Here is a 12,304-nt window from a genome sequence, read left to right as displayed (position 1 = left end):
GGAATCGAGAAGAATCGGAATCGGAATCGATAAAATTCAAACGATACCCAACCCTAATGATTAGTGACCTACTGTTAAAACTGTTGAAATAAAGGCTTCTGGAGAGCCATTACACTATAGTCTTAAAAATGGGGTTAACTGTCTGAACGTATAGAGGCTCTGACAGATCTCTGATGTTCAAACACAGACCTTAAGTTCAAATGAACTCCTCTGGGCTTTGAGGCACGACTACATCTTAAGAGGAATCCTAGAACACTGCAGTTTAAATGTGAGAAGTGTGTAAGAAAGGCTTAAATTTAGCCATAAAAGACAGGACATTAATCATACACATTTACACATAATTAATTAATCAATGCCTTGCTTGTCATGTCATGCTTTCTTTCAGAGGTCTACATATATACTACTAAGGAGAGTGTATATATATATATATATATATATATATATACACACACACACACACATATATATATATATATATATATATATATATATATATATGTAATGTATATGCTGTTATTGGACTTTCATGGTATGGGCAACCGTTAAAACATTCTTTAAAACAAAAAACAGAATGAAAGAGGAGGCAAGAGAGGCAGGATCATCTCAGAAATTAAAGTAATAATGGAAATAACTTTTATTAGTACACCTAATAATGTGCATAATTCACATTCATGCCAAGTTGTGTCATGAAACTCTAGATGGTGCAGGCTCATGGGTCATTAATGCAAACTGATATTCACAGCACTAAACTACTTGGCACAAGCTGATTGGATCATTGCATACGCAGCCAATAAGCTTGCTGTTTTACATTTAAATGGCTGGTTAGCCATAGAGCATTTCGCAGCACGCTTTCAGTTCCTCTGAAACCCTCAACCTTCCCCAGCTCCACCTGTATAGACCTGCTATTATATATGCTACTTGTGCAGCAGCAGTATATCTTAAATACTCACAGCAGTGTATATTGGCAGTAGCAAGTTAACCAACAGCAGCAATTCAGTATCTATTCCACCGAGACCAAATACATTGTCATATCAATTATCATGCTAAACTCTTCAGCGAGTTGTCATGATAGAAATATTAAAAAAAAAAACTATTAAAATAATACAAATGAAAATGTAAAAAAAAAAAAATTCTAAACAAGTTTCTTAACTCAGAATAGATGTTTGAATGTGGCTACATACTTGTAAACATGGTTTCTGCAGCTTAATGTTAATAACTGTTCTTTTTTTCAGCAAGGAGGTAGTTTTGAGTTACAGTACTTTTTTAATAGTACAATGAACTAGTACAGTGTAAATTATCTCTTGTAAAAGATCATTTGATTCAGTTCCTTGCGATTTGGCCCTCTTCTGTGTTTATCTCTGATCAGTAAACAGTCATAATAAACACTCTCCTGAATGCTTGAACTGGATCATAGTGTTCTGTGTTGATGTTTGTGATGCTATAGCACATCTCACTTTGGTGATATTAGCACCACATATCAGTTCTTTCTCTTTGCTAAGGAAGTGGTCTGACAGTATTGGACTTGTGATCCAATCCCCTTCTCACCCACGCTCTCCCAGAAATCAGTGGCACTGTAATTGGCACCCTCATGCGGGAGAAGCTATTTCAGCCGGAGGGATCAAAATAGATTCTAAACTCCTCAGCCAGCCAACGAATCCTCATTGGTTCAAAGAAGCAGAAAAAAAGTAATTCAAGTTGCTATCTAGTTAAGAGGGGCAAAGAGAAATTTCAGAGTGCATCTCAGCCCAAAGCCACAGACCTGGAGATGGTGGAGAGAAAAGGATCATCATGTCGCTCATCATGTCGTCTGGAATGAAAACTCTTGTAGTCTGGCCACCCTGACAGGGGTATTACCACCGTGACAGACTCTCAGGTCAATGGAGAGTCCTTATCATCATGGCTATTTGATGAACTCTGAACAAATCCAAGAGCAGGACTGAGTATGAACAACACCAGGCGAAACATTTCCCATGAGTCAAAACCAGTGGTGTAACGGAACGAAGTAATAATACTTCGTTACAGTACTTAAGTATTTTTGGGAGTATCTGTACTTTACTTGAGTTTTTATATTTCAGCCAACTTTTAATTTTACTCCACTACATTTCCTAATTAAAATGTATACTTTTACTCCGATACATTTCCCCGAAGCATATTTGTTACTTACTACAAAATAAAGTCAGAAGTCAGAAGAACACGGACTGCAGGAAAGCAGGTTTGACGAATCAGTGGTCTGGCGTCTGCAAGATAGACTCCTAAAAAACACCTTATGTGCCAACAAGCGGGCGCACAACCGCAGATGATTTCATTTTCCACTCAAGTTGAGTCTGGGGTCTGCGATATACATTATATCTTCTGCGATAATATGATAAGTGTTGTGATGTGCGATCTGACATTATCGATCGCCAAATCACACACAGAGTCCATGCACGTGATTTTATTAGTCTACTAAAACTCAAAATTCCAGGCATTCTAAATTGTAGACGGCAAAAATGCTTCTGTATGCTTTTTATATTTATATCATTTAATATAGTTAACTTAATCACACAAAGAGTACCGTTTTCTGCAGATATTAGCATGATAACAAATATAATAATCATTTTATACAAGTTCAGTAAAGTTAGCAATAAGTGACTTACATTTTAGGCATAATATTGCTTGTTTTTGCTCAATTTTGCCAACGAAAATAATTCCAAACAAAGATCACAGCACTGTTTTGCGTCACAGTGTTTACTTACTGAATGAATCAGCTTTTTGAACGAAACGGTTGAATAAATGATTCAGTGATTCACTCATTAACAGTGAAAATACTTTGTTCCTGAATTAATCAGCCGTTTGAATGAATCGGTTGAATCTCAATTACTCACTCATTAACAGTCATTTTCTGCCACCTACTGGCGGTTTTAATTTCACATTTCGACTATTTTTTATGTTTTAAAATCATTTCAAATAACAGTATTCAACGTTTTATGTTAAAAACAAAACATTAGGCCTATTTATGCATCTGTAACTGCAGGTTAAATGCATCCATGTCTCCTCTGAGATACATTAAACTTTGTAAATCCATCTAAATGCTATTTCAGATGCAGATTCCAGAAATGTTTTCTTATGTTGGAATGAAAGACACTAAGTACCGGAAGAAGTGCTTCTTATTCTTACCCAGAAATACAAAATGGAAGAAAGAGTTAAAACTTAACACAATCTTGCTACTCAAGCTGTGTATGAACATTTTTTTATATATATTTATTTGCTTCTTTTTCATTTTGCATTTACTTGTACTTTTACTTTCAATACTTAAGTACGTTTAAGATTTAAAAAATACTTTTTGTACTTAAGTACAATAAATATCACATACTTTAAGACTTTTACTTGAGTAATATTCTAAACGGTTACTTCAACTTCTACCAAAGTCATTTACTGGTAAGATATCTGTACTTTTACTTGAGTATGGCTTTAAGGTACTTTATACACCACTGGTCAAAACAAAAGATGGCCAGCAGGGTGTAATTTACCGTCCTATAGGGCTCCATCTAACTGTCACCTAAAGGCACACTGGGCACTGGCAACCAAACAAAACATTATTAGAATGTCTCTCAAAGGTCCTGTGCCACTTCTAAGACCTAGGAAGTCCTGTTATAGTGTTTCATTAAATGCAATATGATCTACAATCCCTCTGTCTTCTCCTCAAGGAGTAATTACAGAAGAACAGGAGTGTAAGCATTTTTCCAGCTTGTCAACAAGAACGAAACAGCGTAATTAAATCCTGGCAAACGGTGTTCATAAACCATGCATAAATCTCCACAAAAACCTTTAGTGAAATCACAATCTCGTTTTGCATGTCTCTCGCTCAATAGCTTGTAAATGCAACTAATGTGACGGGTAATCACTGTTACATAGCAAATACTGATCTATGGTGCTCATTTAAGTTGAGTTACCTCTTTATAAGATAGATATGTTGAGTATTTGATTACAGAGGACAGTACAAATAATAAAACACGGGTTCAGCGGGTCAGATATTAATTAAGTGTCATATTGCACAATAAAATGAAAATTGCTAAAAAAAACTAATTTAAAAAATCACTAAAGTGTTGGTAATGGTGTAATTAAGTAATTAGAGTAGCAAGACATTAGTTATCAGCCTACACTACTTGTAAGGACTATATGACTCCGTTTAACAGACGGTAACACTGAATAACTAACAGCTCTGATGCAATATTTATGCATATTTATGCACTGGGGTCAGTACAATTTTTTGCAAGAATTGAATACTTTTATTCAGCAAGGATGTATTAAATTGGTCAAAAGTGAAAGTAATAACATAATAATGTTACAAAAGATTTTCAAAAATACATTTTGCATGAAGTTTGTATTAATTAAAGAACACTGAAAAGATGCATCACTGTCTCCAACAAATATTAAGCAGCGCTGATGATAATAAGAAATGTTTCTTGAACACCAAATCAGCATATTAAAATCATTTCTCAATGATCATGTGACACCGAGTACTGGAGTAATGGCTGCTGAAAATTCAGCTGTTTAAACTGTTATTTTAAATTGTAATAATATTTCACAATATTACTGCTTTTACTGTATTTTGAACAAAAAATAAAGCTTTGGTGAGCATAAGACACTTTTAAGAACATTAGAAAAAAATCTTAACCACAAACTTTTGCACCGTAGTGTACTGTTTATGAAGTATACGGTTCGACTATATTGTGCATCCCTAAACACTTGTGATGCACAATGAGTTATGTGAGAGTAAATGAATGCGATAACAGAGAAAGCATTGTGTTGTTTTGCATGTAAATAATGTTATTTTTTACACAAAGAGGTAGAGGAATGCAAAATTATAATTACCACAAAAAAATGTTATCAGATAATATTTACTGAAAAACTTAGAGAAATGTATCAGAGCAAACCCAGGTCAAAGAAAGGAAAATGTAAAAAAAAAAAAAAAAAAAAAGGTGATGCAAGTCACGCAGGAAAAAAGCCAAAAACTGACCTCCCCGCCATCTCTGTTTGCTACGCTAAATAGTGTTTGCTCTGGTGGTCCACCTTTCAGTGCCTTGAAGATGTCAGCATTTTGGAGCAAGTGATTATATTTTGATTAAAGAAAACAAAAAAAATATTTTGCTTTTAAGCGATAGTGATGTTACACACCCAACCAACCAACAACAATATTACAATAACAACCAAGAACAAATTGGTGGTGATAAAAAAAAAACTAGGCTACTAGTAGTGAGGTGAAAGCATCAATGCTGATATTAATCAGATGAGTCAGTTGTCTTTTTGACAATAGGTGTTCAAAACTGTGATGCAATCAATGTGTTTTCATTTCAACAAAGGGTCAGCTGCACTCGACTGAATAAGCCCAATAATGATCAGAGTTGAATTGCAAGTGCAGGCAAGCCTCTTGTTATTCCCAGTATCTTTGTCACATCACACAACGCTCCCGAACAGCACACAAGAGAATTCTGGGTTTGTGAGACAGCCGTTTTGAGCTCTTTGATTCGACACCATCCTCTGTCAAAACACAGGCATACCCACAATCGCTCTACTAACACATTTCTACGCATACTAAATCAGCCAGCTCAATTAACAACTAGCCAAGCTCTCACCCAGCTCATCCATTCGTTCAGCAGCTGTGTTTTTTTTCCTCAACCATCTGTTAGACCATTCACCATATTAAGTGCTTCCCTCGGTGACACGCAGAGGTCAGACACTCAGTCCCTCCTCCTAAAAACTGTTATCTACCAACCTATGATTTCATTTTAATCACATACTGGCCATATCACAGACTTGTTTATTCTTAAAGGTTTAAAATTGACGCGGTGTAATATCGGTTGATTCCTCCAGATGTCAATTATGGCAATCAAATCTACAGACAAAAATCGCTGCAAAAACAGGACAAAAAGATGTGAATAGAGACTGGATGAAAACAATGCATAAACTAGGACACACACACACAGAGAACCACTTCTGCAGTAGATTATAGTGTGAATATATAATGACTGTAAATCTCTGAGCCTCATTTGGCCTCTCACATCTTTATCACATGCTGAAGACCTCACCATTCATCCATCTATCCAGTCAATTAATTCATCCATCCATCTTTCACATTTCTCTTTCTCTCAGTCTCACTTTGGGATACTTGCTTCATCACCAGTTAAAGTTCAAGTAGCATCTGCAAAATCAGCCCTGATTGTTTTTCATTTGGTGGCAGAGTATTTAGAGAAATAGTTCACCCAAAAATGAATATTTGCTGAAGGTTTACTCACCTTCAGGTTATCCAAGATGCAGTTGAGTTTGCTTCATCAGAACAGATTTGGAAAAATTTAGCAGTACATCACTTGCCCATGAATGGATCTTCTGCAGTGAATGGGTGCCGTCAGAATGAGTGTTCAAACAGCTGATAAAAATATCACAATAATCCACACAACTCCAGTCCATAAAATAATGTATTGTGAAGCTAAAACTGTGTTTGTAATAAATAAAATCAAGACGTTTTAACTTTTAAAAAATGCACAGGTCAAGCACTGTTTATAAGAGAAAACAGTACTAAACAAATATATTGGTGGATTTTGATGTAAAAAGACAACAGAGGATGGACTTTTTCATTGGAGGAAGCATTATTATAAATTATGGACTCTATTTTGCCCAGAAGCGACAGTTTACAGTTAAAATGCCTTCATGATGGATATGTTTCTCACAGACATGCAGCTTTTCACTTCACAAGATGTTAACTGATGGACTGGAGTTGTGTGGATTACATGTGGATTATTGTGATGCTTTTTCAGCTGTCTGGACCCTAATTCTGACGGCACCCATTCACTGCAGAGGATCCTTTGGTGAACAAGTAATGTAATGCTAAATTTCTCAAAATCTGTTCAGATGAAGAAACAAACTCATCTAGGTACACCTTTGGTCATCTGAGGGTCAGCAAATTTTCATTTTGGGGAGAACTATACCTTTAACTCTTGGAAGGAAGACATGTTGGAAGCAGGACACTAAGGAATATGTAAACGTCTGTTCTAATATTCACAGCTCTGGGACTAAAGGTGCACCATTTTTCAAACATATATGAGGAAATCCAGAAATAAAAGGCACTGGAGCTGAACGAATAGCAAAAGAACAATAACGGCTTACAATACACCACGGCTCCATTTGGAATCAAGTCACATGCTGAGAATGGAGCTAAACCCCAACCGTAAATCATCTCCAGGTTTGCAAATACCCACCAGACAGAGCCCTTCTCAGCAGAGCAGAGCCTAGAGAGAGTCTAGCAACAGAGGGGTGCAGAGTGAATGTAGATGTATTCCATGATCTGGTTCCTCACCTGCAAGGTCAACTAAGAGGAGGACGTGGATCTGCAGTGAAACTGAAGCTTGCCAACAACTGCAACTTTATTCTTCTACTTTTACAACACAGAGAGCTACTCATGAAGGATAGTAACAACAACAGGGACACATGGTTTTTGGCAAGGACACCCTTGCTAAAACCATATTTCCCAGCAGCAAGGAGCTTTGTTGATGTCCAGTATATTTAGGATTAAATGGTTTTAGGTGAAGAAACATCTGTGATTTTAAAGAGCCATTTCAAGCATATTTAATAGCACAATGCAGCAGTATCCAAAAAGGTTTTGCTAGTTAAAACGCATGTTTGTTATTTGAAGCATTATCAGAATTTCACAAAGCTGATTTTGGGGGGTTAAGACTACAGAGAAAGAGTGAAGAGAAATACATACATTTTTAGCATTACTCCTCTAGTTTCAAAAGTAAAAAGCAGTAACTACACATTGTGTGTGTATGTACACATTTGAGTTATGAGCAAAATGATCTGTTCTGACAGATGTGTTCAGTTCATGAATGATCAGATTCAGAGAAAATGAAGTGTAAAATTGATTTCAAATCAATAAAAATTCAATCAAAAATCTCTGAAAAGCATTCTCAGTTCCTGCAAACTTTTAAACCAACCCAGTCTCATAAAAATACGTACCTCTGGGTACTTTTCTGCAACACCGTTTTAACGTACCTTACTGCACGTTTTGCGGCACTTTCAAAGAGAATTGTCCACTGAGTGGCACTAAAACACGGGTTCAATACGTCATCCCTGGCACGTTTTTATTATGTTGATATAGGTACGTATTGCTGTGTTTTTATTACATTTTTTCAGGTACGTATTGCGGCGATTCAGAATTCAAATATCCGGGGACTGTCGCTAAAAGTTAATGGTCTATCGTGTTGGAAATATGCCCTACACCAAACCCAACCCTAACCCTACCCGATAGTGTTAACAAATGCAAAACTGATATAAAAACACATTTTTTGATGCAACCGTGCCATTTTAACTTCTTTATATGCAGATTTGAACTGTTTTGTTGAACCGTAGTTACACGGGATTCGAACCGGAGTTCCTCACCTCTTAAGTACGTCTCCGTACTCCGTGAGCTACCGAACAAACCTATCGTCTATGAAAACCCATTAATATGAAGCTGGATATGTGCGGTGCTAACATTCAAAAGCATCAGTTTTCAAATCTCCCAGCACATTAAAAATGTTTTGAAGTCACAACATAATACTCTTCAAGTAATTGTGTGAAAATTACGCTTTATTAATCGAAACTCTGTAAATCATACTTTGTGTGAAAATAATTTAAAAGGTGTCAGAGTTTTACTGCCTATAGTGTTCATTTCTTTTGGAAACTGCAGTGATATGTACTTATTGGTACGTATTTCGTGTCTCGCGAAAAAGTGCCTCCAGGTACGTTTTTGCCATGAGACTGGGTAGCTTTAAACAGTAGTGTATAACAAAAAAAAGTATCTTTCTAATACTTAAGACCCACTGAGTATATCCAAAAGCTTTTGTCTGCCATTTGACTATAGTAAAACACAAACCAATCAAAACCCAATTAGTGCGACAACAGGATCAATCGCGTATCTCTCACCCACAGGACAGCATTTGTTTGTGTGTTTGTGATAAGGTTTATCACAAAGCCTCTGGTATGTCAGACCAAACTTTCTGCTCTCCAATAACATCAGCAGGTTATGAGGGAATCTGGAAGGGGAAGTGAAGCGATTCAATTCCATGTCTGCCACAATCCCCTGATAATCAGCCCAAACTAAATCAATTACAGCAAACAAACGCAGGTGATGATTTCCACCACCACCACACCGAGTCTCATCACAGACCTGGAGAGAATGTTCTGCGCTGACAGAGAAGGCCATAACGGTTCAGGGCCAATAGATTTACTTATTCATTGATTCAATCACAGCAGCAATGAGGTGGCAAAAATCTAATTCAATTAAAAATAACAATAGCAGCATTTTTTTAATCTATAATTTGACCACATATTTGATAACACTAATGAGGTTTTTTATCTGTGATGTAAAAGTGGGAAGAGTGAAAAAAATCCAATAAAGCAAAGCTAATAGAATTCCATAATTAGAATTAGGAATCAATCCTAATAAGATCAAACAAGAATCTTCTAAAAATTCTCTTAGAATCAAATGAGATCCTACTGAACAAACTCATATTCCTATTTTAAGTTTAATCTCCAGATATTTTTTTGGTCCATTAGAATCTTATTTGAACCAATTACCTATATAGATATATGACAGAAATCCCTTTATAATGGATAATGAACCCATTACTTTTTTTTTTGACAAGGAACGTAAGAGAAAGTATGAAGAAACGGGTAGAAAAAAATGCAAAAATATGCTCTTATACGTCCATGATACTTGTCAAATATATGTCATGTCAAGTTCAAATTAAAATGCAATTTCTTACTAAAGACTGCAGAGTTGTGTGTAATGTGTAATTGGCACTATTGCTTGTATTTTGATATAATCATTTAGTTGCAAATGTACTTCAATTTTAAAAAGCAATTTGTATCTAGTTCATTAAAAACAGTTGAGATCACATTTAGCTAATGTGATGAAGTCTTGGTCTTTAACAGAGACATTTATTCAGCTAACAATCAGACCAAATTACACCCATAATCAGTATTCTTTCTTTCTTTATGCAGACAGCAGGCAATATTAACTTGCAGCTGAGAAGTTGGCGAGCTTATGGTTATTAGCTACTTGCACAGGAAATTGCTCTCATTAAATAAATGGTCTGACTGTCAAGTTGGGAAATTCAGTCAAATCATTTTGTCTAAATTGGACTGGAGCGTGTATAATTGACTATAAGCGACTATTAAAGACATAGCAGATGTTGAGTATGCCAGCCGTATCCATTACTCCTCAAGATGATTGAAAACCCAAACCAATAGCCCACCTATCAGTCTAAGCAATGAACCGGCTGTGGTCTTGACTGCAGAGCCCCATGACTCAAATTCATTTTCACCACTTCTCAGAAACTGTTTTTCCAGCAGCAGCGTTTTAGTGATTCATTCTTAATAAGAGCAACATTGTCTGCCCTAAAAGTAAAGATGATGATATAAGCATCTGCCAAAAAACATTCACCCAGATACAACAGGAATTATGTTGCAAGCAACATAAAATCCCTCTCTGCTATTTTGTACTGTAGTGAAGGCTGTATGCATTGACGTGAGGACATCTGGGTGGGGTTTTTATGCTCCCTCTCATGAATATTCACTGTTTGCTTCAGTACTACAGCGCTATGATTTGGCAACTAGTTGTAATATCACATTTTACAAGCTAAAAAAAAAAAGAATTAGTTAAGAAATTGAAGATGCATTTCCTCTAACAAGCAGTTCATGTAACACAACTAAACACCCAAACATGACATTTATTATTGATGCAAAGCAAAGATGATGTTTTTCTTCACTGTCCTTGATGTTCAGAGCATCTGACAACTTATGGCATCTCTATATGGAAACAGCTGAGCAGCAACATCAAGTGCTTTGGGCAAGCAGCCTATGTAGATGCAACTCACCAGATATATTAGATATTTATGCTCATATAAATACTGTACAGCCAGAAAGTCTGGAATCAAAATTGTTGCATGTGAACTGCTACTTCTAAAGCTTAATTTTCTTAAAATTCATGGCAGCTCATAACCAAAAATGGTAACAGTTTATTTAAAGTGTCCTTGTTACACGTTACATGTAGTTACTATTATAATAATTAGTAATTATGCATAATTACATGCAAGTAAACCTAAACCAAACCCTAACCCTAACTAGTAAGTAGGCTACATGTAGTTATTACTCAGTATTTAAATGTATAATTACACTGTAACAAGGACACCTTAAAATAAAGTGTAACCCAAAAAAATGTATTCCATTAACAGTTATAGGATATAAAAATAAAGCTAAAAATAAAGCCTGATCCCGAAGGAGAACATTTTAGGCTTCTTTAGACCAAAACCATCTACATACTGATGTAGATGCTCTCAGCTAACAGAACATGTATGCTGGTCGGGAAAAACCCCTATAGAAAGAAGAAAAATTAAATTTTTCTCAAAACAACCAAATATTCAATTTAAGACCGCACCGTTTTTTTTTTGTTTGTTTGTTTGTTTTTTTAAATAAGAAAATGATTCTTTGCTGAACCTAAAAAAAACATTTGATGAATCTTTAATCAAACCAAGTGATATTATGTGGTCAACATGAAGTATAAACACCATGAAATCAAAGTGATTTCAACTTGAGCGAGTCAATGTAAAGTGATTCTGCCTCATACCTGCACGAGACGGTGATCTCCACTTTGGTGGCGGGAATATCCCCCGTGATAGGGTCGAACTCGCACACTGAGGCCATGTCCTCCAGTTTATCCATAACGTCGCCTTCCATGGGCGGGCGGGACAAGAGGAAGCTCTCTTCTTCAAACAGTTTTGCAGTTCTGGATCCTGCGGCGCTTACTACAATCTCACAGCTCCAGCGAGGACCGCAGCAGGGCGACAGAGAATCAGCGTCTGTGCTGGAGGAGCGCTGGAGACCGCGGATGTCCTGTGATGCGCTCAAATTAAGAAACCAGCAATGTTACAAGAAAAAAAGATGACTACATAAAGTGTTTGCTTTGCTAAATGAAAAACTCAAGGAAGAGTACAAGTGCGCGACTCTTCTGACAGCGATGAGATCTCTGCGTCTGCACTGTGTGGAGTGGAAAGTAAAAGAGCAGATCTCCACCCCTCGCGCATTCTTTCACACATTCGCTCGGCGCAGCATCACGCTATTGATCCACAGATACGGCTCATTACTACTGCCTGAGCTATTTCTCACGGCGGTTAACTTCTGAAATACAACCCTCAACGCACACTGTAAAAATAACGAGAGGGAATTAACGCAAAAATGCTACACTAAAAACCTGTAAATTGGTTAACTGTCAAGTCAAAGTCACATA

The 12,304-nt window shown here is 36.4% G+C and overlaps 1 protein-coding gene across 2 annotated transcripts in view; it reads right to left on the bottom strand.

Moving 5' to 3' along the window:
- LOC107668107 (copine-5-like) overlaps positions 1-12,059 on the bottom strand; it is a 73,247-nt gene extending 61,188 nt beyond the window's left edge. For both annotated transcript variants that reach the window (XM_016459898.1, XM_016459899.1), the window contains exon 1: positions 11,645-12,059. In XM_016459898.1, the coding sequence (XP_016315384.1) occupies positions 11,645-11,754 (110 nt within the window). In that variant the 5' untranslated portion in view covers positions 11,755-12,059. The remainder of the gene's footprint in view (positions 1-11,644) is intronic.
- Between the last annotated feature and the right edge of the window lie 245 nt (positions 12,060-12,304).

The sequence above is a fragment of the Sinocyclocheilus anshuiensis genome, unplaced genomic scaffold (assembly GCF_001515605.1).
Source record: "Sinocyclocheilus anshuiensis isolate Anshui unplaced genomic scaffold, SAMN03320099.WGS_v1.1 scaffold1024, whole genome shotgun sequence".
In the NCBI taxonomy this organism is placed as follows: Eukaryota; Metazoa; Chordata; class Actinopteri; order Cypriniformes; family Cyprinidae; genus Sinocyclocheilus; species Sinocyclocheilus anshuiensis.
The sequence above is the reverse complement of the archived record's forward strand: the minus strand, read 5'-3'. Positions and strand labels throughout refer to the sequence as shown.